Source organism: Motacilla alba, chromosome 13 (genome assembly GCF_015832195.1).
Source record: "Motacilla alba alba isolate MOTALB_02 chromosome 13, Motacilla_alba_V1.0_pri, whole genome shotgun sequence".
NCBI lineage: Eukaryota > Metazoa > Chordata > Aves > Passeriformes > Motacillidae > Motacilla > Motacilla alba.
Genome location: NC_052028.1, coordinates 7,273,133 through 7,298,911, shown reverse-complemented (window position 1 = coordinate 7,298,911; position 25,779 = coordinate 7,273,133). Strand labels below are relative to the sequence as shown.

At 46.0% G+C, this 25,779-nt stretch overlaps 1 protein-coding gene across 4 annotated transcripts; it reads right to left on the bottom strand.

Moving 5' to 3' along the window:
• Positions 1–6,236: 6,236 nt before the first annotated feature.
• SHROOM1 (shroom family member 1) lies at positions 6,237–25,660 on the bottom strand. 4 transcript variants are annotated; one of them, XM_038150400.1, is made up of 7 exons: positions 25,369–25,660; positions 13,080–15,878; positions 12,213–12,283; positions 10,899–11,477; positions 10,356–10,503; positions 8,931–9,203; positions 6,237–6,841 (listed from the first exon to the last, which is right to left on the bottom strand). In XM_038150400.1, the coding sequence occupies exons 2-7, from the start codon at positions 15,771–15,773 to the stop codon at positions 6,587–6,589; spliced, it is 4,020 nt and encodes a 1,339-aa protein (XP_038006328.1). In that variant the 5' UTR covers positions 15,774–15,878; positions 25,369–25,660; the 3' UTR covers positions 6,237–6,586. The 4 variants fall into 4 exon arrangements, with proteins under 4 accessions (XP_038006328.1, XP_038006327.1, XP_038006325.1 ...); XM_038150399.1 differs by having other exon boundaries at positions 6,238–6,841; positions 10,356–10,506; positions 25,314–25,654; XM_038150397.1 differs by having other exon boundaries at positions 6,238–6,841; positions 10,356–10,506; positions 25,369–25,654.
• Between the last annotated feature and the right edge of the window lie 119 nt (positions 25,661–25,779).

Below are 25,779 nucleotides of genomic sequence, written 5' to 3'. Positions count from 1 at the left end.
ACTGTAGGGTGATGAGTAATCATGAGAGTGTTTTCCTGCAAAAGGCTAAAGCAGGGCTGTTTTATGACTCCCTTAGCTTGACTGATTCTCTCTAATTCTCATTTTCAAGCCCAAATCTGTCTGGCTGAAGACAGTAGGATTTTCACCTGACGAATGTGAAGTTTAGCCAGGATGTTTTCACAGGAACAGCTGAGGGGAGGACTGGGTTCCCTCAGCACGCTGGCCTGGGGCAGGGGCTGTGCCACGGGCTGGACACGCAGCCTTTGAATCCCTGGCCCAGCCCAGAGCTGGGAGCTGCCCAAGGCACCATCAAAGCTAAGAGCAGGAAAGATAAAAACCAAAAAACCTAAGCACCACCCCCCCTTCAGCTCTGCTCCTGCCCCCTGGAGAGGGTTTAGTGGTGGGGAAGGCTGGAGATGGAAGGCACAGATCAGGGGCAGGACTCAGCAGCTTGGTGGTATTAGCCTGCCCTCTCAGCATGTCTCAGTTTTCCTGCTATAAAATGTAGATAATCACCTTGGTCACTTCTTTAAAGTACACAGTCAGTGCTGATATGCAAATTGAAATCAAGATAATGCTTTTAGGCCTGTAGGCAGCATGAGCAATGTCATTCCCCCCACCCTGTGAATGCGCATTCAGTGGAGGCCTACACAAATGAAAACTAGCTCAGATTTTAATGCAGCAGCACTAGGCATCAGGAAAGCTACTGTTTGCCTGACCCAGACTCAGTCTGCCTGCTAAGGATAACTTGGTTTGTCTGTTCCTTGGCACATTTTGTTCTGAGGAGTATCAGCTCAAAAACCTGCTCTGGAGAGCTCTGCAAACAAACCCTAAACCACAATTCTGCACAAAGGGACAGACTTTGTCCTCCCGGATGTGGCTGTTTGAGCAGTGTGAGACAGTGTGGTTGTGGTCAGGCTCACAGAGATTTTTGGCTGTCTCCATTCTTTTGTGAGTGCTGCAGAAATGTGGACTATGAAAACCCAGGAAACGCTGTTCCTGCACTGCAGAGGAGTCTTACTGAGCTTTCAGCTTCATCACAAACCCATGGTCCAGTGGAAGAGTCACAGTAACTCCAAAAGACCAGTGGGAGCTGCAGCCACCAGCTGGAGGTAGAGGAAGCGTTTCTAGACAGTCCCCTGATTGCCCATTGCTCATCTCTTGCTGCCTCTCTTCATGTTTCCACCATGACCTACATTCCTTGGATGTACTTGCCTCCTGATTTGCATATTAATCTGAATAAAATAGCAGCATGGCGGTTTTTGTCCTTTCCAGTTGTTTGTACTATTGTGGGACTCCCCAAATTAAGAGTTTGTTAACAGGGACTTGGCCAGCATGTAGCACGGGCACAAACAGTGTGGTGTTTGTTTGCTGAAGGGGGAGAGCAGGGGCAGAGCAGGACAACACAGATCAAAAACTCAGTGTCCTAATGAAGAATATTTCTATTCCAGTTTCAAGGTTTATTTCAATAATTTAGAAGACAAAGCAATTCATTAAGCACTTTGAGCCTTTACACTGTCTGTGTAACCTGGAACCACGCAAAATAGATCCATACTGTTAATATTAGCACAGCTTTAGTACATCTTCCCTTTCTCTGAAGAGAGAATAGAGATGTACACAATAAAAATTATGCTGGCAGTGTTCAGCTTTCCCTTTCTTGGTAGAACTTCTGCTCTGTGTTTGTCCGAGGTAGGGCATCACTGTTGTTCACCTGAAAGCATGAGTTCTTAGCCAAACCAAACCACCATTTCCCAAGAGGAGAATCATCCATCCCCATCCCTTGAGACCCTCCAGACAAGAAGAGAGACTCCAGCTGAGAAGCACAGCAAGCACCGTGGAGTCACAGCTGACACAAACCAAATAACATTCATTTCCACTGAATAGAACCTGATACCCAAACACACCAGCCCTTGATGGGAGGTATTGGGGCGCCAGGCCTCCCCTGTGTCCTCACCCACTCCTGCATGAGGCTCCTGCATGAGGCAGATGGTCACACCAATAAGATTCACCAATACGGTGACAATAACAAACTGCAGCTGTACAGACAGATTTTCTCACCATGATTTTTCTGTTTTATTTTCTTCCACCACTCTCCCATGGTAGTTTTCCCCTTTGCAACAGAGCTACAGCTTCACTCCAGGCTGGGGTCAGCTCCAGAGCAGACCTCTCCAAGCAGCCACTGTGACATCTGGTGACACTGACCCTGTGCTCAGCAGGGAGCAGCTGGCACCCAGAAAGGGGTCCTGCAGGCACCAGCCATGCCATCAGGAGCTGTCACAGGGCAGGGGTCTCTGGAGAGATTGTTTCACAAGTGGTTCCTTTCTGAGGTAGTTTGGGATGTTCTTACTCCTCCACCATGGGCTGGGCCCATTAGAAAGACCCCTGAGTCTTTATTTACATTTTTAGAAATGTCTCTTATTGTCTAAATCAAGACTATCAGCGCAGCCCATTGTCTCTCTGTGGATTTCTCTATGAGATGACTCAGCTTCAAGGCTCATGTGGTATTTCAGAGTCTCTGATAACCTTTAATGCCTCTCTTCATTTAGCAGTGAAATTCAAGTGCTGCTTCTTGAGAGCCTTTTGTGAACCCCAGAGGTTGCATGATTCCTACAGGCTGATTATTCTTTAATGTCTATGTGGGCTCCCTGCAGGCACAGAACATTAGTTCTGCAATGCTGCTCCGAGTTTATTTTAAAAAATTTATTCAGATGGTTGCCATGAATTCTCAAAGCAGAGAGAACATCCTTCTACTTATTAAATACAGCTCTCACAAGCACCAAACGGATCTTTTTTCAGAGTACATTTGCATTAACTCCTGCAGCTCTCTGTTCCTTAATTAGTTCCACATACAAAGGTCCCTCAGCATAATGCCCTAGTGAAGAAACTGAGGCTGGGGTTTAGAACAAAATAAAATCCTTCCATTTAGTGCCCAAAAGGCTGAAACAGCAGCTCCTGGTCCAGCAGTGACTCCCACACATTGCAGTGGATGTTAAATGCAGTTCTAAATGAGCTACTGTGTCTAACATGTCTCAGTCGCTGCCAGGACGCTGCTCTCAGCCGGGCAGGGTGCTCTGCTCTCAGCCGGGCAGATGCGCTGCTGTTCTCAGCCGGGCAGGGTGCTCTGCTGTTCTCAGCCGGGCAGGGTGCTCTGCTGTTCTCAGCCGGGCAGGGTGCTCTGCTGCTCTCAGCCGGGCAGGGTGCTCTGCTGCTCTCAGCCGGGCCGATGCGCTGCTCTCAGCCGGGCAGATGCGCCGCTGCTCTCAGCCGGGCAGGGTGCTCTGCTGCTCTCAGCCGGGCAGATGCGCTGCTGCTCTCAGCCGGGCAGATGCGCTGCTGCTCTCAGCCGGGCAGATGCGCTGCTGCTCTCAGCCGGGCAGGGTGCTCTGCTGCTCTCAGCCGGGCAGGGTGCTCTGCTGCTCTCAGCCGGGCAGGGTGCGCTGCTGCTCTCAGCCGGGCCGATGCACTGCTCTCAGCCGGGCAGATGCGCTGCTGCTGACCGCTCCCGCAGCGGGCGCCACAGGCTCGGGCTCTGCCTCGGGCAGTACCAGCCATCTTCTTAGACCCAAATCCGGCCCACCTGCTTCGCCCAGCACAACAGGAGCTATTGCAGAGTCTCCCCTCACGGCACTCGTGTGTGGGTGGCCAAGCGAGATGCAGAGATCGTTGCTGGAACCCCACCAGCCTCCCACCGCCGGCACGCCACGGGGAGATCCGGGCGCTTGCGTTTTGCCTCTTTCACCTTTTCCTTCTCAGCCCCGCTGTTCTGCGCTCTCCTGGCTGCAGCCGTCATTAATTCACGGAGACAGCTCCCCGCAGGGCTCCGATTACAATTCTCCATGGAGCTGGGCTCACATTACGTGTTACCTGGGAAAGGATCAGGCTGGCAGGCAGCAGCAGGAGGATCCCAAGGCTGGGCAGTTGCGGGGATTTCCTGCCTGCTCTCCTGGAGGCTCAGGTACCAGGGAACTTCTTCATTCCTTGCATTTCCCCAGCTCACACAACCTGACTTCGTTTACATAAGAGGTCTCCCGGCACGGGGGCGTTGCCAAGGTGCAGAAGTCTCTTGAAGCTGGGACTTTCCAGGGCTCCGGCCAGAGGTAACTCAGTGCCCTTGCTGCAGGGGTCACGGATGGAAGGCTGGTGAGTAATGGTATGTACATAAATATACAGAAGCACGCACAGGTTTTTATTGCCATAATCCCTGTGGATCTGCTTCCCCAAAAGACCTCCAGTTACTGCTATTGAGAGTTCAGGTCTTAATTTTGTCTTCTGATGGTAAAAGGTCAGAAAAAACTGCACAGTGTGGAGGAGTGTGGGGTCACAGTGTTGTAAAATGAAGATGCTCTGCGTTTCTGGCCATCTTGCCTTCTACACTGCATGAGCTGAAGTTGGGAAAAAGCTGCCATGTGTTGGTATAGGGATGTAACTAGTGCTCTAAATACCAAACTTTCAGCAAAAGGCAATAGGATTCAAGAGCATGTGCTTAAACTATTTCTTGGCTTCAGTCGGTACTTTCAGAGGCCACAGCTGACCAGAGCAGAAAGGGGCACTTACCATGCCTTAGTATGTTGGTGTGCCAGGAATGCTGCACATGGCCGAGGTCCAGATGAACTTTCACTCATTACCCTCCTAATAATTTTTTAACAAATGATCAGTATCAAAACCAAGACCCACCTGACAATCCAGACCTGCTGGTGCTTTGAAAGGACGTCTCTGCTTGCCTGCAGAGAGGTTCTGATGCTGTCACTGGTCCATTTTTCACTTTGCCTGGAATTTAAAGTCTAACACTGTACCAAGGAGCCTATTGTTTTTTTTAAACAGAGTCAAAGTTATTTTTAATTATTGCTCTTTGAAGCATATGTGTGAATGCCAGTTGTGGAAGGGGTAGCAATTGCCCTCCCCGTGGCACAATGCCCTAAAAAGATAAGCTAAACAGGGCAGACCCATTTTCCCCTTAACAGCAAGCATTAGCTTCAATTACAAAACACCTATTTCCAATCAGGTGCTTTCCCCTCAACTAGGAATAATAAGAATAAAGTGCACCTTCAAGTCAGGCTTCTCAAATCATGTAAACAGCTAATTTAACATTGCTAGTATGTAAACAGCTCATTTAACATTGCTAGTATTCTATAAATTCTCCACTGACTCCATTAACATTGCTTCTGTTATTTTAAAAACATTTTCAAAAGGCAGCTTTCTGATTTATGTATTAAAAACCTGTATTTATGGGCTTTTGAGAACCACTGTGCAGATTACTCACAAGCTCTACAGTGTCTGGCCATTTTCCCTCAGGTTTTCAGACAACCACAGTACAGTTGGCAGCTTGGTCACTGTGCTCCCAGGGTTCTTGTGTCCAGTGACATGCAATTCCAGAGAAGATTCCTCAGGAGCAGGACAGCTTTTCTCAGTGGTGGGGACACTTACTGTAGCCAGGACACACACCACTAGTAAAACATTTTTTGGTAAAGCCCAGCATCACCATCATGGCACAATGAACATCTATTTTGGCTGTGGAAGAAACCTGAGTTTAATTAGTGGCTGCCTTATTCATGGTCTAGGTATGTAGTTTAGGCTGAATATTGTTCTCACTCAATTCTTGCAAACAAAACACAGTGAGATTTTAAATACAGCAACACCACTGGTTTGACTCAATGCAAACACTGGCTTAAAAGAGTTTTGCCAACGGATTATATAAAGTCTCACTGAAACAATAATCTCTTCCAGTGGTTCCTCCTGGCCCAGTCTGCAGCAGGGCTTTTCTCCACATGTTCAGGCTTTTTGTGCATGCTGACAATTGAAAGCTGCCTAAAAACAGCCCCCTGAAGGTGCTGCTTGAAAAAGAAATTCTTCAAAAGCACAGCAAGGACTTTGCAAATGACTGTGCAGGAATAAGCTCAGAGTTTGTGATTCACAAAACTGTTCATTTAAACTGGCTACGTGACTGATTGGCTCTTTGATATCAGTGAAGATCATGCTTTTTCTGACCTCCTCTGAACAGCCTACCAGGATTACACAGAGCCAGGAAAGACTCATGGGTGATAACTGCCAAGAAAGGAAGTAATTATTTTCTTTCATTACAGCATATTTTTACTGTGTCACACATATAAACAGTAGAAATGAGTGCAGGAGTTTTACTGAAATGGTCCATAACATTTCCTATGGCTTTGTGCAATCACCAATTCAAATCTGAACACCCACATAATTTTTCATTTCAAACACTCAGCCCACCCACAAGAGGCAAATATTTGTATGGTTCTTTTATTGAGATGATGTCAATCTGGAAACAGATGGACAGAAAAGAGGAAGGGGAAATAAACTTTCAGTTAATAGGAGCAATGAATCCTATCAGTCATGTCCACAAGGCAGTTTGCTACACACTGTGAGATGCTGTCAGCTGGCCTGTCCAAGTGGAGGGCACGTCCAGAGTGTGCCTGGAGCATCCCAGAACATCTGAACACTTGTCAGTGCTGTGGCACAAACAGGATTGGAAGAATCCAGCAAACTGAGCCCTGTGATGAGAGTGCCTGTGGATTTCCAGGGAAACATCACATATAACATATAAAACTGTCTGGCCTGGTGGTGGGTGTTAGATGGGGATGCTTTGCTCGAGATTTTCTAATTGTTCTTCGAAAAATTTAATCTGCTCTTCAAGGTCCTTCTGTTCAATCAGCAAGGAGGTCTTGACTTGAACAAAGTGCTGATAGTCCTGGAGCTGCTGCTCTGTCAGGTATTTGGCAAGGATTCCAGAGACCACACGTTCTCTCCTGTCCAGATTCTCCTTCAGGTCCTTTGCATCTTCCCGCTGTCGAGACAAGAGCTTGTGCCGTTCATTCAGCGATTGCTAATGGAATCAAAAACAAAGCAGCACACCATGAGAACCCATCACTCCTGGCAGGCTCTGTTTCCTCATTTGGAAGCCACAGTCGATTTAATTTAATTACTTCCTCTTGTGGGCTTTGTGTTCCACCTGAGTTTTTTCTCAATTGAATTACTCATTCTTGTGGCTTGTAAGGAAAAGCCACGGTAAATGCCATCAAGGCTCACTTCTCCTATGCTGCCCACATGAAAAAAAATCAATATACTTAACATTCTGGTCCTTTTAAAGTATCCTGTAACAATCTTCATTCAATTAGAAGCTCTTTAAGGTATGTATCTTTGTGTTTTGTGTGTTGCATGTGGCCAGAGTGCCACTATCATATTAAAAAGATAGAGTGGCTTCTATTAAAAAGTCTGGGTTGATGCCAAGATGATTTTTTGCCTTTTCTTTTATATACCTTTTAGATACCTTTTATATATCCTCAGTAGTCTTAGCATGCATACTTGTAATTCCTGAAGTCTGATAATTCAGCATAGTCCTGGTATTCTGGTAGGCCAGGAGACCAAACACCCTGGAGGCCTCACAGTTGGAGGCGGGAAAACCCTACGGTATCATGGGAAACCAAAGTGCTCTCTAGAAGATATCCTGGAAATGAAGACTTAGCCCATCCAGGGGGAATTCTTCCGGATGGGGGGAGATCACACCGTTAATCCAAGCCTCTCACTGGGGCATCTTTAGATATGCTGATTTGAAAGGTCTAAAAATTGTATATGCCATCTATTGTGGGTGTTCATTGCAGTGCATTCCACCTTAGCAAAGTGGGGCACCACAAAGATCCTTATTAAATACCCAGGTAAAAACCCTTTATTCCTTAACTGTGTCTGGCTCTCCATTTTTTAAGACTACGGAAAGGTATCAGTGTGGTAAAATAACTGTGATGTAGACAGTGACTGTTCATCAAAGGCTTCTTTTAAAGAGTTGGGCCTTCCTTGTTCTACAGGATTTTTGTACCTTTCACTTTTAGCTAACTCTCATTCAGCTGTAATAATTTTCATGGGGATTACACTGCTGGAAAGTGTTCTGTTTCAGGACAGTGTCCATAAATAGAGCACAGAGCAATGGTCACTACTGACACCCCAGAAATGGAGTAAAAGATTGAGACTGCTTTTTTTGCTGACATGAAAGCAAATGCATGCAGTGGGAGATGGTTGTGAAAAATGTTGGCACTTAACCAAGTCTTTATTAGGCATTTTATTCAAATATTTGAATAAATTATTTAAATGTGTTTCCTATGAAGAATATAAATGTAATTCCAGAGATTATAAAGTGAAAGTAAGCATGAAATACTGTTTAAAATTATTACATTAACACAACTGACATTTTGGAAGAGGTGAATCCTGGCTCTCTATGTCACACTGCATGAGAGGACCTTTTCTGAGCTATTCTCTGTGTGAACTGTGATGAACCTCCAGAGATATAGGTCAGCAGCAGCACAGCTCCAAAAAATTCCAGTTATTCTAACTCTAAGCTTCTCAAATTTCCAAAAGAGAGATTACAGCAGGTATTGTGTTGATAAAAACATGTCTAAGAGGAATAAGCATAGCAGGGAAGCATAATTCCTGGGATAAATTTGGCTTTTCTTCTTCAGCAAAAAGGAGACTTTGCAAGAGTTGAAATTATTTCCTGGTGACGTGAGACAAATCATCATTTTCCATCAAAGCTGGCTAGTTGAATTAAACTGCTGTGAGCTTTATCTCAAGGTATGACCACACCTTCCTGCTCACTAGGACAAACCCATTTAGTGAAATATGATTTCAAAGGCAAATAATTAAGGCCATGAAATTATCAGTGGAGAAATAAACCCACAAAAAGCACAGGTTTGGAGCTACTCCCCAGGGAGCAGCCCGAGGGTCCAAGGGCCACGCCTCTGGCCACCCCTGAAGGTTTTGCTGCTGGCCCCCAGCTGCAGGCTCACTCTGCACGGCTGTGCTCCAGCACTGCACCCTGCTCCTCACCAGGGACCTGATCTGCTCTGCTTCAGCCCTGGGACTTGAAGAAGTCCCACCTGGAAAGAAGTGGACCAAACCAATCCAGCAGCTCTGTTGTCTCTCACCTTCTCCTCAGGTTCCGTGCTGCCATCCGCCCTGCTGAGGGCATTCTGGACCCGGGCCAGGCGGCTGGACAAGCAGAGCAGGAGGCTCAGCACCTTCTCCAGGTCCCCGATGAACATCAGGTAGCGCTCGAACTCGTTGGGCTTGCACAGCTCCCGCACCAGCACCTCCAGCTCCTCGCCCCACTTGGCACATTCCCTGACTTCCAGGAGAACCAGCTCCTGTTCCTCCCACAGCGCCTGCAGCCTGGATTGGAGACTGGCCATGAGTTCCAGCTGCAAAAAATGGGAAAAAAAAAAAATCACAGGAACTGTTACTGCCAAAGAGAATCCATATCGGTTCTAGAGAATGGATTTTCTTCACATTGTCTTGGCCAAATTTTTGACTTTTAAAATAATTTTAAGCTACAGGAAAGAAAAAAGCAGGGGGGAAAGCAGCGATATTTTCTAAGCTGTACTTAATTCTCAAACTCTGAAAAGCAAATTACTGGTAATCACCTTAGCTGGTGATGTATTCTCTGGCTCAGAGAGCTTCCAATCAGTCAGAAGGGAACTGCAATAAAGATTATACCATGATTACACAGAACTGTTGTTCTAAGACGTGAGCATGAAGTCCCAGCTCTGTACCAAGCTTTGGAAGCACTGATTGGAATTTCACTTATCATATGCACAGAAAAAGTCAGTTCCATGGGCAATTCAAGCAGGCCACGGTGCCTGGGTAGAAAAGTAATCAGAGGAGGCTGTTTCACAGGAAATTATATGGAAAAAGGCCTCAAGGCTTGAGTGGGAGCACACCACCAGCTTCTTTGGAAGCTGGACAGTGCCACCATGAACAGGAGCAGCAGAAAGACAGCAGGAAATGTGCACAGCAGGAGGAGCCTCAGGAAAGCAGATTGCCATTACCTGAGATGGAGCATGGCCAGGGGAAAAGCCCACCTAACTATGCAAAGCCACATAATCATCCTTCCAAGCTCCATACTTCTGTCACTGTCCAGCTGTGCCCCCCATTCTCTGCATGTATGGAATGAATTGCACCCTGGAATGTGCAGAAACTGCTGCCAGTTCTCAGAGTAAAGAATATTTCTTATTTAGGCTGCCAGTTCTAGTTTATTTTACAGATTTTGAGATTAGATTTGAGTGTTAAATTGTGAGTTTGCTGCTGCTGCACAGGAGCTGGCTGCAAGCAAGGTGCAAGGAAACCTTTAATGGTGATAGATGAGAGATCTGAGTCAAATCAGGCAGGATTCAAATACCACCATTCATGATCAACATGCCAGTGTGCCAGGACTTCACCTACTGGCAAAAATTGATCCAAAGTTACCTGTGAAACGTTATTGGGATAAAAACATACATAGTAATAATGACAATAATAAGAATTTCTTTGTCATGATGGAAAAACAGTGGTTCCTGTGATGGTTATCTACATACTTTCTTAGATGTGATGTCATCCAGCTCGTTTGTGCTGTCTCTGTTCCTCTTCAGGACTTGGTTTCTCAAACATGCAGGATTTTTGCTCCTTTGCTTGGTTTCATGTTCAGATTTTGGACATTCTTCTGGTCCATCTCCATGACTTTTCCTGCTATTGGAACAGAAAATAAATACCCAAAGCAAACACACTTTTGTTCACTAACACTGAATTCATGGTTTTATCCATCTTGACTTCAGGATCACTCTCCTCTATTCTCACCACAGGAAATCCTCTTATTTTTTAGAAGATATAGAGTAAAAGATTTGCAGCCAAGGTCTGTCACGAGTCCCTTTAATAAGGAACCACTGAAACACTTTTCTTTCATTATATACCTTTAGCCTCAGACATTTCTTGGTATGTAAATCAGAAAGCAATATGTTTTTCCAACTAAACAAAAATGAAACAATGTGCTTAAGTTCATCTTACTACTCTCATAGCAGTATGTATAGTACCTGTACATGAAAATAGACCAAAGTGCTAGATAATGGCTTTTGTCTACTCACTCATTTTCCTGCACATGCTGTGCCTTTCCCCTTTTCCTGCGTGATTTATCCAGCATGGAAATGTTAACAGGAAACAAGCCCTCCATCAGGTCCAAAGCAGTTTTTCTAAGAGGATGAGGCATGAGGATGTCCACCAGAGAGCTGTCTTTGGCAATGATCTCCAGAGCAAGCTCGTGGTCTCGCTGGTCCTGCGAGGACTGCAGCCTCCTTTGGGGCAGGTGTGTGTCCCTGTCCAGGGGAACATCCCCGTGGTCGCTGTGCATGGATGTTTCCTGGGCAAGGAGACCTTTGGCTGGCTGTTTGTGTCCTTGGTGAGGCTGAGCTGGTGCTGTGTGGAGATGCACTCCCTGCTCTGGAGCTGCAGGTTGCTGCTGCTGCTCTGGATGCTTGAGTGCAGCATTCCCACCCAGAGACTGAGTTCTGCATTCCTCCTCCACTCGAGCACTCTCCTTGCTTCCACCTCTTGGGACAGGAATGGGGATTTCAGGAGTCTGCTCCTTTTTATCCTGACCGCACACACGTCCAGTTATGTCATTATGTTCACCACTCTTGGCTCCATCTTTCTCAGGATCATGGAAACTGTAAGGTAGAAGACAGTTCCTTTTATTTGAGACATTCCCTCTTATAACAGATTTTTTGCAGACTATTTAAGAGCTATGATCAAATGTTTCTGATGTTATGGTTCTGTCTGGAACTTTCAGTTGCTTTTATGCTAACCTGCTAAACTAGACAATTAAAAAAAATAATTTTTTTTTTCAATAAGACATTCAAGTCTCCAGAAACCACTGAGATATTTTTTGAAAGAGTGGAAATTTTACACTTTTTACTACAATGGAGTCAACATCACTGCCTTGCTGAGACAGAGTTCAAATGTTTATCTCCCTTGATGCTCCTCAAAGTAGCAAAGCAAATATGGAGAGTTAAACCACAAGCTTCCTAGTTAGATATGTGTAAATGGCACAGTTATTTTTTCCTTTGAAAAAACACAACAAAATGCCCTATTGCACCAGTCCTGATCACACATATTCTCTAGGACTGTGCATCTCCGAGCTGTTGGGAATGCTGTTTTCTCCAGGCTCGGCGGAGGGAGCTGCGATCCCGGAGATGCGATGGAGCGCGGCCGGGCAGGGACAGCTGCTCGGGGGCACCTGGCGCTGCCCTGCCCGCCGTGGAAACCTTTGAAAGGCTGACCCAGACAGCAGCGGGAACATTCCCGAATGGACGACGAAGGGTCCCGAGAGAGCAGGCGGGGAGCAGCGCTGGGGTCCCACCCGTGGGACACGGGCTGGAGCCAGCACAGCCCCGCAGCCTTACCTGGAGGTGCCGGGGCAGCTCCCACAGCTCCGGCGCGGTGCTGCTGCACCTCTGGCACATCTGCACGAGTCCTGGAAGGGAAAACAGCACACTGGGGCAGCCGGCATTTCAGGCGAGGCAGCTGCTTAATTTTACTCCCGTTTGTTATTCCCAGAAAGGGAAGCTGATGGTAGAGCTCCAAGTAGGTTCACTGTCTTTTTTTTTTTTTTTTGGTCTTTTTTTTTTTTTTTTTGTGTGTGTGTGTGGTTTTTTTTTTGTTTTTGTTTTTGTTTTTGTTTTTGTTTTTGTTTTTGTTTTTGTTTTTGTTTTGTTTGGTTGTTGTTTTTTCTAGGGGGAAAGGTTTGGGTTTTGTTATTTTTTTATTATTATTTTTTTTAATCTTTGGAGGTGTTTTTGTCTGCCTCTTTTTTTATTAATTAAATTGCTATTACGCTCTTCCTAGGTAGCATCAATTTTTTTTCCCCCTAGAGAACCAAAAGAACAGCTGTCAACAAAAGATACCTCTACTGTCATAACAATTCAGAAATTCACCATTGGTGGAAGTTTGTCAGTCTCTTCAGAAGGGTAATTTTAGTGGTATGTTTAATTTTATTTTTTTGGCTCTTTATCTTCTTTATTATCCTCAACAATACTGACAGCTACTGTCTTTCAAATTCAGGAGCCGAAAAGGGTCGGTCATTTATAAAATTCTCCCTATAATGACTTTTTTGGGATAGGGCTCTAATTTTGTTGCTGTCATTAACAATAAAGACTGCTGGAGCACAAACAGCCTCATCCTGCACACAGCGCGTGGTCTGCAAATGCATCTTCCAATGCCAGAGCCCCTCTTGACTTTCTTTATGTCCCCTTCAGGTACTGGTGTCTTACCTGTGTGGAAGAAGGAGTGGATTTTGGTCTCTCAGAAGCTCTCCCAGATGCAGAATCCCCTGTCTGTGGGAGACTTTCAGCTGATGGACACTTGCTGGTACAGCTCCTGTCCCCTTGGCTGGGATCGCACCTGCTGCTCACGTTCAGTGGGGGAGCAAAAGGCAAAGGGGAAAAAACATCTGGGGATTTCTGTTCAGAGAGAAGTTGGCAGAAAACCTCATCATTTTGCATCATCCTGCTTCCATTTGGGTTGGAAGTCTGGCCAGGAGGACCTTTGGGATTTGACAGCCTCTCCTGCAGGGGTGGCTTATGCACTGGGAGGTGTTGTGACGCCCCTGGTCTTTGACTGATCTTTCGTTCCATGTATTTGATCAGTGCACTGTGCTGGATTTGTTTCAGTTCTGTCCTGGAGACAGTTGAACTGGAAAATGCCTTTCCTCTGTTCTCCAGATCCCTTCTCCTGGATGCCACTGTACCTTGCTCAGTGGTTTCATCCCTAACTTGACTCCATGATATTTCCTTATCCATTAGGTGATTGAGCTTCTCAGGCTCAGAGTAGCACAGTTTCTTTTGCTCTTGAGTTACCCTTTTCCTTCCCCCTGCTTGACCTTTTTGTGGCTTCCTTATTTCTTCATTTCTATTGAAACTTTCCAAGGATTCTAAATGAGAGGGGGAGCAAGGAACAGGTTTGGCATCCTCACTTGCACTGGATAACGAGAAAGACCGAAGGTGTTCAACTGATGGCCTTTTAGAGGATTTCTGTCTCAGTCTGACAGGCAAACTCATCTGTAAGTCTTTTCTTTTAAAGGAGGTTTCTTTGAGAACCTTTTTCTGAGCCACTTTAAGTTTCTCTATGTAGTCATTCTGGAAACTCTCTTCTGTGAATGAGGCCGGACTCCTCAAAATGAGATCTTTGTTCTGAAGCTGGAGATCATCAGCACTGCGCTGATGGTGGTGGCTGCTCCTCTGAAGCTGATGGCCTTCTCTTTGTGTCTCTAGACACTGTGCTGTGGCAGCATAGCTGCTTGATGGAATTTCCTTTGGTGAGCTCCTGGAGTCCTTGTTGGGGTGCAGGACATTGGTGGTTTTCCCTGCAGACAGATAGTAAAGCATGGGAGTTGCCTGCCTGGTTATTTGTTCACCAGCGTGGTCCCCCCGAAGCTGTCTTGAGAGCTGTGTTTGAAATACAGGCTGCTGTTTCTGGATGTGGGGTTCCTCTTCTTCCAGACACGTGCTGAGGTCGGGACTGCTGTTGTTACCCTGGTTTCCTTTCTGGATTTCACGTAATGACTGAGATGTGGACTCTGGTCTGAAAAAAGCCATTTGGCTTGTGCCATCACAGCACTGCTTCCTTCCCTGATCCAGCTCCTCACACTGAGGGTGCTCCACTTCCACAGCACTGCAGCTGCAGGACAGTGGTGATCTCTGCACTTTGTTTTGCTGGTCTGGGACTGGTTCCCTAATATTGCTCATAATTTTTCCTTCAGAATCACAGCACTGATTGTTGTCTGCATAACTGTTCAGCTTCCTGGGAGCATTTTTATTTAGAAGAGCATTCTCCATATATTTTAATTCTGAGCTGTCCTCAAACACATCCTGATCCATGTCTGAATGCCACTCAGCACGGAGCGGGCCATGAGCACAGGGCAAGGACTCTTTCCTCTGGCTGGGCCCTGGCACAGTGCTTGGCAGAGCTGCTTCTCTGGCACCTGGCTTACACACACCCCTGGGACACTGTTTGACTTCCTGTGTATCATTAACAGCACTGGGGTTGGAATGTGCTTGGTGATAGGATTTGGAGTTCATCTCTTTGGGAATTTTGTTACCATGACCTGAATTATACGCAGAAAGTATTTTGGGGACATTTGCCACAGAGTCTGTCTTTAAATATTCTTGAAAAATGAATGAAGAAGGTCTCCTGAAAACGTGTGGATTGCTTCTCTTTGTAGGTTGTTGTGATGGGCTCCACTCTCTATTTTCCTCTGTCTTTAATGGCTGAACTTTTGATACCTTTGTAAAATCAGAAGAAAGGCCCTGGTTTTCCAGAGGCTTTTCCCTAGGAGGCCCTACACCTTGCTCTGCAACTGCATCCCAGTGCTGCCTCCATGGTCCATGCCTGCCCGCTGGCTGGCTGTGGGGCACACCAGGAGCTGGCTGCATGCTGCAGTGCCCTGCAGAGCCTTGTCTCTCTCTCGGCTTGTCCAAAATCCTGTTAGTGGAGTTACAGCTCTCGAGGTGCCTGGGAGGGGACAGCGGAGGCGCTGCCAGGGCTGGAGGGCCCTGATTTGAAGTCCTTTGGGCAGGGGTAATTCCACAGCTCTGGGAGCTGCTGTGGGTGCTCAGCTCTGGTGCCTTGGGCGGCTGGGGGGATCTGAGGGCACAGTGGGCAGCACTGAGATGATAAATTCCTGTCACATATTCCGAGTCCATGTACGGGGCCTGCTCTGGAGGCACACAGTAGTATTCACCTTGGCACGATGGTGCGGGGTACTCTGGGACGTTTGATCCTCCTGAGAAAGAGCTGTAAGCAGAGTCTGCCCTGCCAGGGAGGTGCAAGAGATGGTCCATGCTGCTGATTGACTTCACTGACAAAAGATGGTCATTTTCAGGAGAGGCCACAGGCTCTACCAGCTTCCCAGCTCTGCCACCTTGCCTGTGAGTCCACCTTTCTATCTCATTCCCAGCTGAAGTCATGTTGAAGTATTTCCAGAAATCCAAGTCTGATTAAAAGCCCACAACTGAGTTGTTAGAAATGAACATTTTTCTCTACAGTTACATTCCAGTAATATCTAGAGGATCCTAAAAAGAAAGAGAAATGTGTGAAAAAGACTCAGTGGGAGGATTCTCCTGGCACATCTTGGAAAACCTTTCCCAGAGTGCTAGAAAAAGGTGCTTGAGACTGACAGAGCATCTTGATGAGACATTCTGCTGTCAGTCCCAAGTCACAGATTTTAAAAGATGGCCAGATATTTATGGCTGCAGCTCAGAACTCCCCTGCAAACCCCTAAATGGACTAGGAAAAAGCACCAGCATAGAGTTCACGTATGAAAAATGCACAGTTTTTGCAGAGTCTGGAAACCAGCCTGTGTTTATCAGCAGCACTTGACACTTGCTCTCTGATTGCTGCCCATGATGCCCATAGGTTTAGTTTAACAAATGGATCTCCACAAGCAGCAACCCAATGGGCCAAGAGAAGACAAGCAGGAGATTCTCACACCAACAGCCTGACCCTCTCAGCCCCTCTGCCAGCTTCAAACCCCCTGACCTGCTCCCAGGCAGGAGGAGCCCCAAATTAAAGACTGAACTTGGCACCAGCCTGGTGCTAACCAGCAACCTCGTTTAGTAATTCTCATCTAAATCAGCTCTAGAAACCAATTAGTTATTAAAAGAAAGCAAACAAACAATCTTGAAAAGCTTCATCAACAAGCTGCTCCAGAAAAAGGCCTTCTGAGGAGACACAAACTGTGTCCAGATCCCTCCAGAATATTACATGTCTGATTTATTCATAAAGGTGGAACTCACCAGACACTAATCTGCCTATTTCTGCGGTGGGACCTCAAAAAGCTGGCAGAAAGAGAGGTTTCAGGGTGCTGTTTCTCTTTAATAAAAAAAAAAAAAAATCACATTCCTGCCTTGTTTCAAAGACAGTTCTGGTATCATTCATTTTGAGCCAAAGGAAGAGATGGATAGGAGCCAAAATACACAAGTTAATCTATAAATGAAACTGGGACTGGTGGGGCACACTAAATAAATTAACTAGTTTCTGGGAAATGAAAACAGCCCAACAAATTACCACAAACTGGTAATTTGCCTGCTGGTTTTTTTTGTTTTTGTTTTTTTTTTTTTCTGTGTGCTTGCTTTGTTTTTTAACATTTTAGTAAGAAACCAACTCAAGGATGTCTGGAGTTCTCTCCCACTTTACAGATGATTTAAAACAAAGTCATGAAATTTAATTGTCTGTCTGTGAATAACAGGGTCACAAAGGAAATAGGAAACATCAGTGGCTGGTGATGCCATTCCCCATCCTTTCCACCCTGGTGTGTTAAGGAATTTAAAGAAATAAAAACCTGAGATACTTGGTGAAAGGAAAACCTTGGATTTTCTGAAACAGATGAGGAAAAAAAAGCATTGAATGATTGCAATGGCACTCAGTGCAGACGGGGAGGGTAGCACGGTGTATCCCCATTGCAGTCACATTTCCTAGGAGTGCCCTGGAGCTCTGGCCCCTGGCAGTGACTCCTGGGAGAGCTCAGCAGGACCTGGAGGTGCTGTGGGTGCACAGGATCAAACCCCACAGGAGTCACATTCCACAAGAGACCCAGAAGACAGATTGCTCTGTCATTCCTATCTCCCTTGTTTTAATTAAATTTTTCTCCCAGTGGAACGTCTCCAAGCAGCTCTTGCTGATGGTGCTGTAAATAGATGGAGCCAAGTCCTTGTCTGGGATGTGCTGGCACAGTTCCATGGAAGCTCATGGAGCCACCCTGATTTACAGTGAGAATTTGACTCTAACTTTTCACAGCAATGTCCAGAATCCAAGTAACTGTTGTGATTTAGTTCATGTCTATCAATGGAAGTGCTCTCCTCGTTTCCTATACCAGTCATTCCCAAGATCTCTTTTCCCCCATTGTTTCAAGCTCCTTATTGGATTTACAGTGAAGTTGGCAATGCAGAGAAGAGTTTTTGACTCGGGATTTTATGATGATACCAGAAGTAATAGGAAATATCATTTCAGTATCTTAGAAAATTGAGGTAAGAAGCTCTGACTGATACTGAAACACTAAGGGAAAACGTGTCTTGTTTGTTTGAAGAGGATATTTCCTAAACCCTGGCAGCAGAATAATTTATCTCAATGTGTTCAAAGAACTATGTGGAAACTGCCCTCTCTTTCCCATGTGAGAGAAAATCATGAATGTCCTTAAAACTCAGCTGACATGAACAATGACATTATAGCTCTCAGCGGGGAGGCGGCCGAGCTCCCTCAGGGACTGTGCTGTCTCTGGCTCTCAGATACATTCTGGCAAGGCTGGAATACAATGTGCCATTCCAGACCCACTTGCTTGCATTGTAAATCACTGAAAGCAAGAAAAAAAATGTTAAACTAAAGTATATCAGAACCAAAATCACTGAAAGATGAAGGGAATTGTAGTAACAGTGTAAGAATGCAGGGAAGTATATCCATTCCATGCCCAAGGAAGAAATAAAGCCACTATCAACCTATTAAGTTCCAAAGTAGTTTGGTTGTTGTTTTTTGTTGTTAAAAAGAGAGGCTAACTTAACTTCAATCCACATCAACCTGTTCTGTTCTAGGGAAAGGTGATCTGCATTGCACAATCCTGAATTCTTTGCAACCAACTCAGTATGTCAAAGCCTCGTGTCTGGCAAATTAACTCTGTACAGAGAAAACCTAGTGACTCCAGACCACAGTCAGTGAACAACTTACCTGTCTTACAAGGGCAAGATTTATTATAATTACACTTTGGTCTTGTTTGACCTCATTTAGAGTTCGCCAGGTGCCATAATTGATCTGTAACTCACTTGCACTGATATACAATGCTTGCCCAAACAAATCACCACCCACCAGAAACGCAGGTATTCTCTCTGCCTCTGATTTGCCCTCAACAACCCAGGAAAAATGGCCCCTGGCATATAACACAGTCTGCAATGATTTGTGCACTTGTGGAGCTCCCTTGAAGTGACCAACACAATCTTTCCATCACAGAAGCAAGAATGAGAATTTTCCTTAATGAACACAAGCAGAGTTCAAACCTTCTGAGCTCTCTTGTTGTCTAACTGCCCTTTTTATACAGATGGCTCCACGAAAACGAAGGGGAAACCCACAGCTGTTGAACTGGATCAAACTGCAGTACACAAGGGCTCTCCAGAAGAGAACAAGTGTGCAAAACACAAAGCAAACACCTTGACAACCTCCCAATCTTATGTCATGTCCACATTAGTGAATGACCTGTTCCTTATCAAAGGGTAAACACTGGATGTAAATATTAACTGGAATTCTTCAGATTCCAGTCTGTTGCACAGGCTGAAGCACCTGACCCATCTGCTCCCCAGACCCTGAGATTTCATTGCTACCAAAAGATCACCTGAGAGATTCTTGCTTTAGCAGGTGATCCTCCTGGCTTTCCCACGGCAGCCTAGAGAGGCCAGAATCTTGGGGAAGCCAGGTGCAGAATCCTGGGGAAGTCAGGTGCAGTCTCTGGCATCCCAGAAACATTCAGCAGGTCATCAGTTGGTGATCTAGCACAGGTTCCCAGGCCTCCAGCCAGAGAGACAGAACCCATGCCCCTGCACAACACGGATGCATTCTCAGTGACTCCATCTCTGAGATATGAGATATCTGAAATAAGAGCTGCTTCTTTGACCAGACTCTGAAATATCCAGAAATTCCAGACAAATATCTGAAGTCTTCAAATTCCATCACTTTGACATGACTGTTGAAAGGGTGAGAGAAATTGAAGGATACTCCATTCAGGAAAGTGTGGCTGGCATTGCCTGTGTGCCCAGCATCTCTGAAAGTCACTATTTCTCTCTTTCTCTGCCTTTTCTTTTTAATAGATACTTTCCCTTTGTTATTATTTGTTTCTAGCCTATAATCAACAATTAAATCCCCCTGGGTTTCAACTTCAGGTTTCTAACAGGAAGGCAAACATAGCAGATGATACTGCCTTTGGCTGACTGAAAAAACACACAGTCTGCTAATCTGCATTATTTTGCTAAGATTTCTGAAGACTCTAATCCATGTTTTTCTCATTTAGTGCAATTCCCAGAACTATTGTGCAGGTAGGTAATGGTTACCAAGGATATTGCACATCAACACCCAAGGACAAAACCTCACATTTGGCTTCCAGGCCCCGTGGAAGGCTCACCCTGCTACTGGGAGCCAGGGAAGTCAAAGTGTCACACAGTCCCAAAAGAGAGCCTAAGTGGGATTTAGAGGAGGTTTATGCCTTGTGTACACAGAAATAAATTTCACCATAGTTTGAGGAATGTAAACATTTCCAGTAAGACCCACGGATACACACTTGAGGCTTTCTGGAGCCATCAAAGTGTCATGAGAAATTTAGAGAAGGATGAAAGTAATAATAATAATAAAATGCATCTGAGTCTATGCCCCTTTTCTGTGTAGGGGCATAGACAAACCTTCCTGATCTTCCTCACCCTGCTAGGCCAGGCTCTCTAAGGAGGAAGAGATCCCTGGTGACCAACAAGGGAGCTTTGCTGGAGCCACAGTACCAGAGTGGGTCCATCCTACACCTTCCCGGCCCCGCTTCCCAAAGGGGTGACATCCCTGATGGACAGGAACATTTGGCATTTGCCTAACATGGGGTGATGAAAGCCATGGCCCAAATAAACTGCTCTTGGAGGTGAGAGCTGTGGCCCAGGCTCTGGCCCAGGAATTAATGCGGAAGATCAGGTTTGGCAATGCTTCACAGCCCTGTGAGAGACCTTTTCTGAGCACCCAGCGGAGTCTGACCTTTTAATTAGAGCAGTCACCCACTGCATACCTCTCCATTGTCCTCGAATTCCCTGACTTTCCTTATTCAGCCTCAACAATTTCCCTTGGTTTCCATCTGCATTAGTCTCTATTCTATTAAACACCAAACACTTGCTGTTTCTTCTAACTCTGTAAATGCTTCTCAGAAAATTAGTTTGTCAGAAATCAGAGTTTCATCCCAAATGTATGCATTTCTTCCTAACCACTTCCATTTTATCTCTTTTAATGTCATCATATTTTCCTTATTTCTTTTTAAAATCTAATCAAATTCATTTGATGACATAAACTTAGCCCCACACTGTTTTTACAGGCTACAAAAACACCCCAAGAGCATTAAAAATTACAGACTCTAAAGTACTAAAAATCAAAAATGACACTGTTGAGTTTTAAACATATGTCTTTAGAACTACTATATATTTTATTAAATTAACTAATTAATAGAATAGAATTAATACCTATAATAAAGATGTTGTCTCATTTCTACCATGCTGACTGCTTCCCAGCAAGGCTGTCCAAGAAACATCAGGGAAAAATAAAATTCTCATAGTCCCTCTGACCTGCCCCTGGCTGCACTGAGCTTCCCACAGCCTAGGCAGCAAGTCAAGCTCACAAGAGAAGAAACTGGCCTTTAAATAGGGGTAATCCATCCAACATCTCCTTCCACTGACGTGGCTTTAGTCCAGAATCCTATGAGCTGGTAGTTGGTTAGCAATCTATGTGAGCACAGTTTTAAAAACATGTTCATTATTAATTGCCTATAATTAGAAAAACCCAAGTGCTTATTAGAGGCAGCTTCACCAGCTACCACACATCCCAAACTCAGTGTATTCCCAGCACTGCCTGGATCAGAATTTGCCTTTTCCAGCTTTATCAGAGCTCTGGGAGAGCTGACACTCACTCAAACTCACTAGTGAGGGTTGGCTGGCTGGGAAATGTCATGCAGCCATCTTATCTTTGAAGAACTGTGGTTTTCTGGCACCTACATATGCTTTATTGTAATATAAAACTATACTCAGAAACTCTATGGATGGCTCTGTAATTGCAGTCCAAGAGTCTTGCCAGAACAACACTGCAGATTCCAATTTCTACATGTTGTAGATATGTTTTCCACAGACAAACCTGCAATGAGAACAAACATTCCTGCTGCAGCTCCAGTTTTAGGCAAGGATGGATCCAGAGGCACTGACTGGGGAAGGAGCAATGTACAGTTCACCCTGATGAAGTGGGATTATATATATATATATAATATCTATGTTTATAATTATATGTGTTTATATAATTTAAATTATGGCTTCAGATGGATCAAAAAGTTCATTCTCTGGTCCCTTAATGTACAAAGAAGCTTTTTGCTGAACTTTGCAAGCTTTAGACTGTGTGCTATGAACTTCATGAAGATCTAGAAATGCACTCTCTTCACTACATTCCCAAAGTTGTTTCCATCTAGGGATAACCAGGTAAAATATGGGACAGAGAATCCCAGCAGACCTTCCCAGAGCAGAGGGTGACATGGCCAGGCTGGCTCACCTAGATTATCCCTGAGAACAGGACAGCACAGGAATCCACTTGTGGCACCTGGAAAACTTCCCAACCCTGAACACAAGTGAGGAGGAGACTGGAGACATGAAACAGAGAAAGCGAGCACAGGGGTGGAAGTGGAGCTTCGTCCAACAAAACAATCTCCCCGATCCTCAGAGTGTATCTTACAAACTTCAGTTGTATTCTGCCACACCAGCAGGACTCTGCCTTGCCATGAAATCATTGGAGTCCCCCAGCAGGGGCAGAACCCAGGCCTCTCAGCTTCTCAACACTCCTCCTAACTACAAATTAATTTTTTTAATACCTTACTACCCTCAGGAAATCATGTAATTTTCCAGTCTTTCATAGCAGCAGTCTAAAACATAACTGGCTAACAACATTAGCACTTCCATTTTCTTGTATATAAATCAAGGATTATAAAGTAATATCAATTTATGTGGTATTTAAAAAAAGCCCTTAGCTCTTTCTTATTTTGACATAGGAGAGAGAAACTATTCCATTCCAGAGGATGTCTGTTTTCAGCCTAATTCATCCAGATGTTAAATATAATTACGCCTGCCTTTGGGCTGGGGCAGACAGTAATGCAGTATCCAGTTACTACACAACATTCCACTGGAACAAGAGGAAACCACCAAATATACACAAGAAATAATAGATTAGACTGCTCTGTTCCTTTTTATATTGCATTCCAGTAATTTCCCAAAGCTTTTGTTTGGGCAGAATTCATCAGTGTTTATACTTAATCTCACTGAACACATCCCTGGTCTCCACAACAAAACATGAAAACCTGGATTAGTAGTTAAAAATAATCTGGAAATATCCAATAGTTACATGAGAGCAGGTTTAGTGGTGGGGTAGGGGTTGCTCAGAATTAGGGGCAGAAATCAAACCCTTGGTCTGCAAAGAACATCTCAGAATCACAGAATGGTTTGGGTTGGAAGGGTCCTCAAGGATCACCTTGCTCCACCCCTGCCATGGGCAGGGACACCTTCCACTGTCCCAGCTCACTCCAAGCCCCATCCCACCTGGTCCTGGACACTTCCAGGGATGGGGCAGCCACAGCTCCTCTGGGCAGCCTGTGCCAGGGCCTCACCACCCTCACAGGGAAGAATTTCTTCTCAGTATCCAAACTAAACCCACCCTCATTCAGCCTCCCTCCAGACATGCTGCAAGACTGGCAGGAGACGGCAGAGGAAAAATGCCGGGGGAAGCATAAATTACTTCAATTCTGGGAAAAGGCAGCACTCAGAGCTTTTGTGAGAGACTTTCCCTAAGCAGGTGACTGCAAGACAGGTGTTCACCTCTGATATCAGGTGAGTGATTCAGAGAGCAGTGGCAGTTTCAGTGACAGGGTCTACTGGGTACATACAAGCAAGAGACTGAGTGATTTCCTGGAGCACTTCATACCAGCTAGTCCCCATCCAAACAGAGAGGTGTGAGTTTTTGCAGATCCACCTTTCTATATTTAACTCATTCTACAGAAATTCCCCTCTGAGTTCCCAAATCAGTCCTCTATAATCTGCATTTCACCATTAGCCTCAAACATCGCCTGTGCTGGAGAATCATTAAGTACATTTTGTACCAAGGTAGCTCATTTCTGTGTAGAAATGTGTACCTGCCAGACCCTTTACCTGACCCACTTAGCACAGACCTAGATTTTATTTATTCTAAAAACCCCCACATAATCTGTACACTGAAGGTTAGAGCAGAGCTCGTGTGACTGTGTTAGACTCAGATGACACTCCAGACTGCCCACAGCTGGACTGCAATTGGTCCCTTACACACTACAACACACTGATAATTTTAGCATTTTAAAGACAATTTTTCTGTTACAAATTCAATTCTGTCCTCTGTGTTTGGTTACATTCACACATTTCCCTCCGAAAATGCCATCTTTCCCAGTCAGAGATCCCGAGGACAAGCCCTGAAGTTCAGGTGGTCTGGTGCAACCATGTGTGCCTAAGACAGCTCCCAGCCCCAAGTTAAACATTTCAAAATGTGGTTTTAATATTTTCCAACACACATCCTGCCCCCTCCTCTGTTTCCAGGCTGGCTGTCACAGAGGGTGCCCCGGCTGGGAGCACGTGGGCTTTGGCAGCAGATGCACCTGAGAGCCGAGGCGGCCCTCGGTGGGGAGACAGGACTGGCAGAAAACACAGCCCCTGCACAGCTGTTTGTCCAACATTTCTCCTCCCACCACCCTCCACCAGCTCCTGCCTGGCCCTGGATGGGCTGATGCCCCAGGTTTATGCCATCCCTCCCCAGCAGGACCATTGCCTCTGCCTGCCCCAGGCTGCCCAGCTGGGATGGCACACTCTACACCTCCTCGTTTGCTGAGACCCCCCAAACCCCCTGCGGGTGGCTGCCACGATGCCATGAGCACCCAACTGGCACCCGTGCCACAAGGCCACAAGCACCTGGCACGGCTGGGTGTGCCTCAAACACCCAAACCCATGGATCGCCAAACTGCACCAAACCCTCTGAGGGCCAAGGACACGTGGGGTGTCCCCCAGCTGCTCAAGGGACCCTGCTGAGGTAAAGGAAAATCTGCTTGTCAGGAGAGACGAGTGACACCACGCACTGTGGCCCTCAGAGGTCTGCAGCTGGGATCTCACTGAATCCCTCCCCAAACACTGGCACTTATCCACAGGCTAAGGAGCATCTCCTCAGACCATGGGTCAGCAGAATCCTGTTCTCCAGACTTACAGCAAACACAGTATAAACACCAGAGTAACCAGAATGTTCTTTTCATTCTTTTCTTGCATAAAGCAAATACACAAACAGACAGCACAGCAACTGCTGAAGGCAATATGTACCAGGTATCTACAAAACACAGACACAGACACACACACACACACAGAGACAGAGATGTTGTTTGGTTTTGTTAGTCACAGAACTACAAAATGCTTTGGGTTGGAAGGCACCTGAAAGCTCATCCAGTCCCCCCTGGCTGCCATGGGCAGGGACACCTTGCACACACAGGTTACCTGTCAGCTGCAGCATCTGAAGGCAGGTTCCCAGTGAGCACTGACAGTGCCCATTTCTACCTCCAGTATTCTCTATGAAACAGAAGCCAATGCTCTGGTCCCACAGCAGAGAAGATCTGACAGCCGGTGAAGCAGAACCTCTGCAGATCACAGCCTGACGAGCTCTCCGTGCTCTCCAGGTGTCAGAGCCACTCTCACCTGTCCCCTCAGCACCGAGCTCTCCATATTCTCCAGGTGTCAGAGCCACTCTCACCTGTCCCCTCAGCACCGAGCTCTCGTGCTCTCCAGGTGTCAGAGCCGCTCCCATCTCTCACCTGTCCCCTCAGCTCGGTCCCAGGCCAGCGGGAGCCATGCCGGCGGCGGGTGCCGGTGCCCGGCGGGCGCTGCCCCGGTCTGTGTGCCCCGGAGCACAGCGGGGCACAGCGGGGCACAGCAGCCGGCACACAGGGGCTGGGCTGTTGCATTATCCCGGCAGTCAATCATTAACACAGCGCTGGAGCTCCTGGCCGGCCGCCACCACTCCCACGTGGGCACCGCTGAAAAATTCCATGAAAACGCTGCCAAGGCCACAGAGGAGAGACCAGGGGAGGCCTCTGCAGCCCAAAGCGCTCCTGTGCATCCCACCGGGCTGTCCCCACTCCCGGAGCATCCCGTGCTGTCCCCA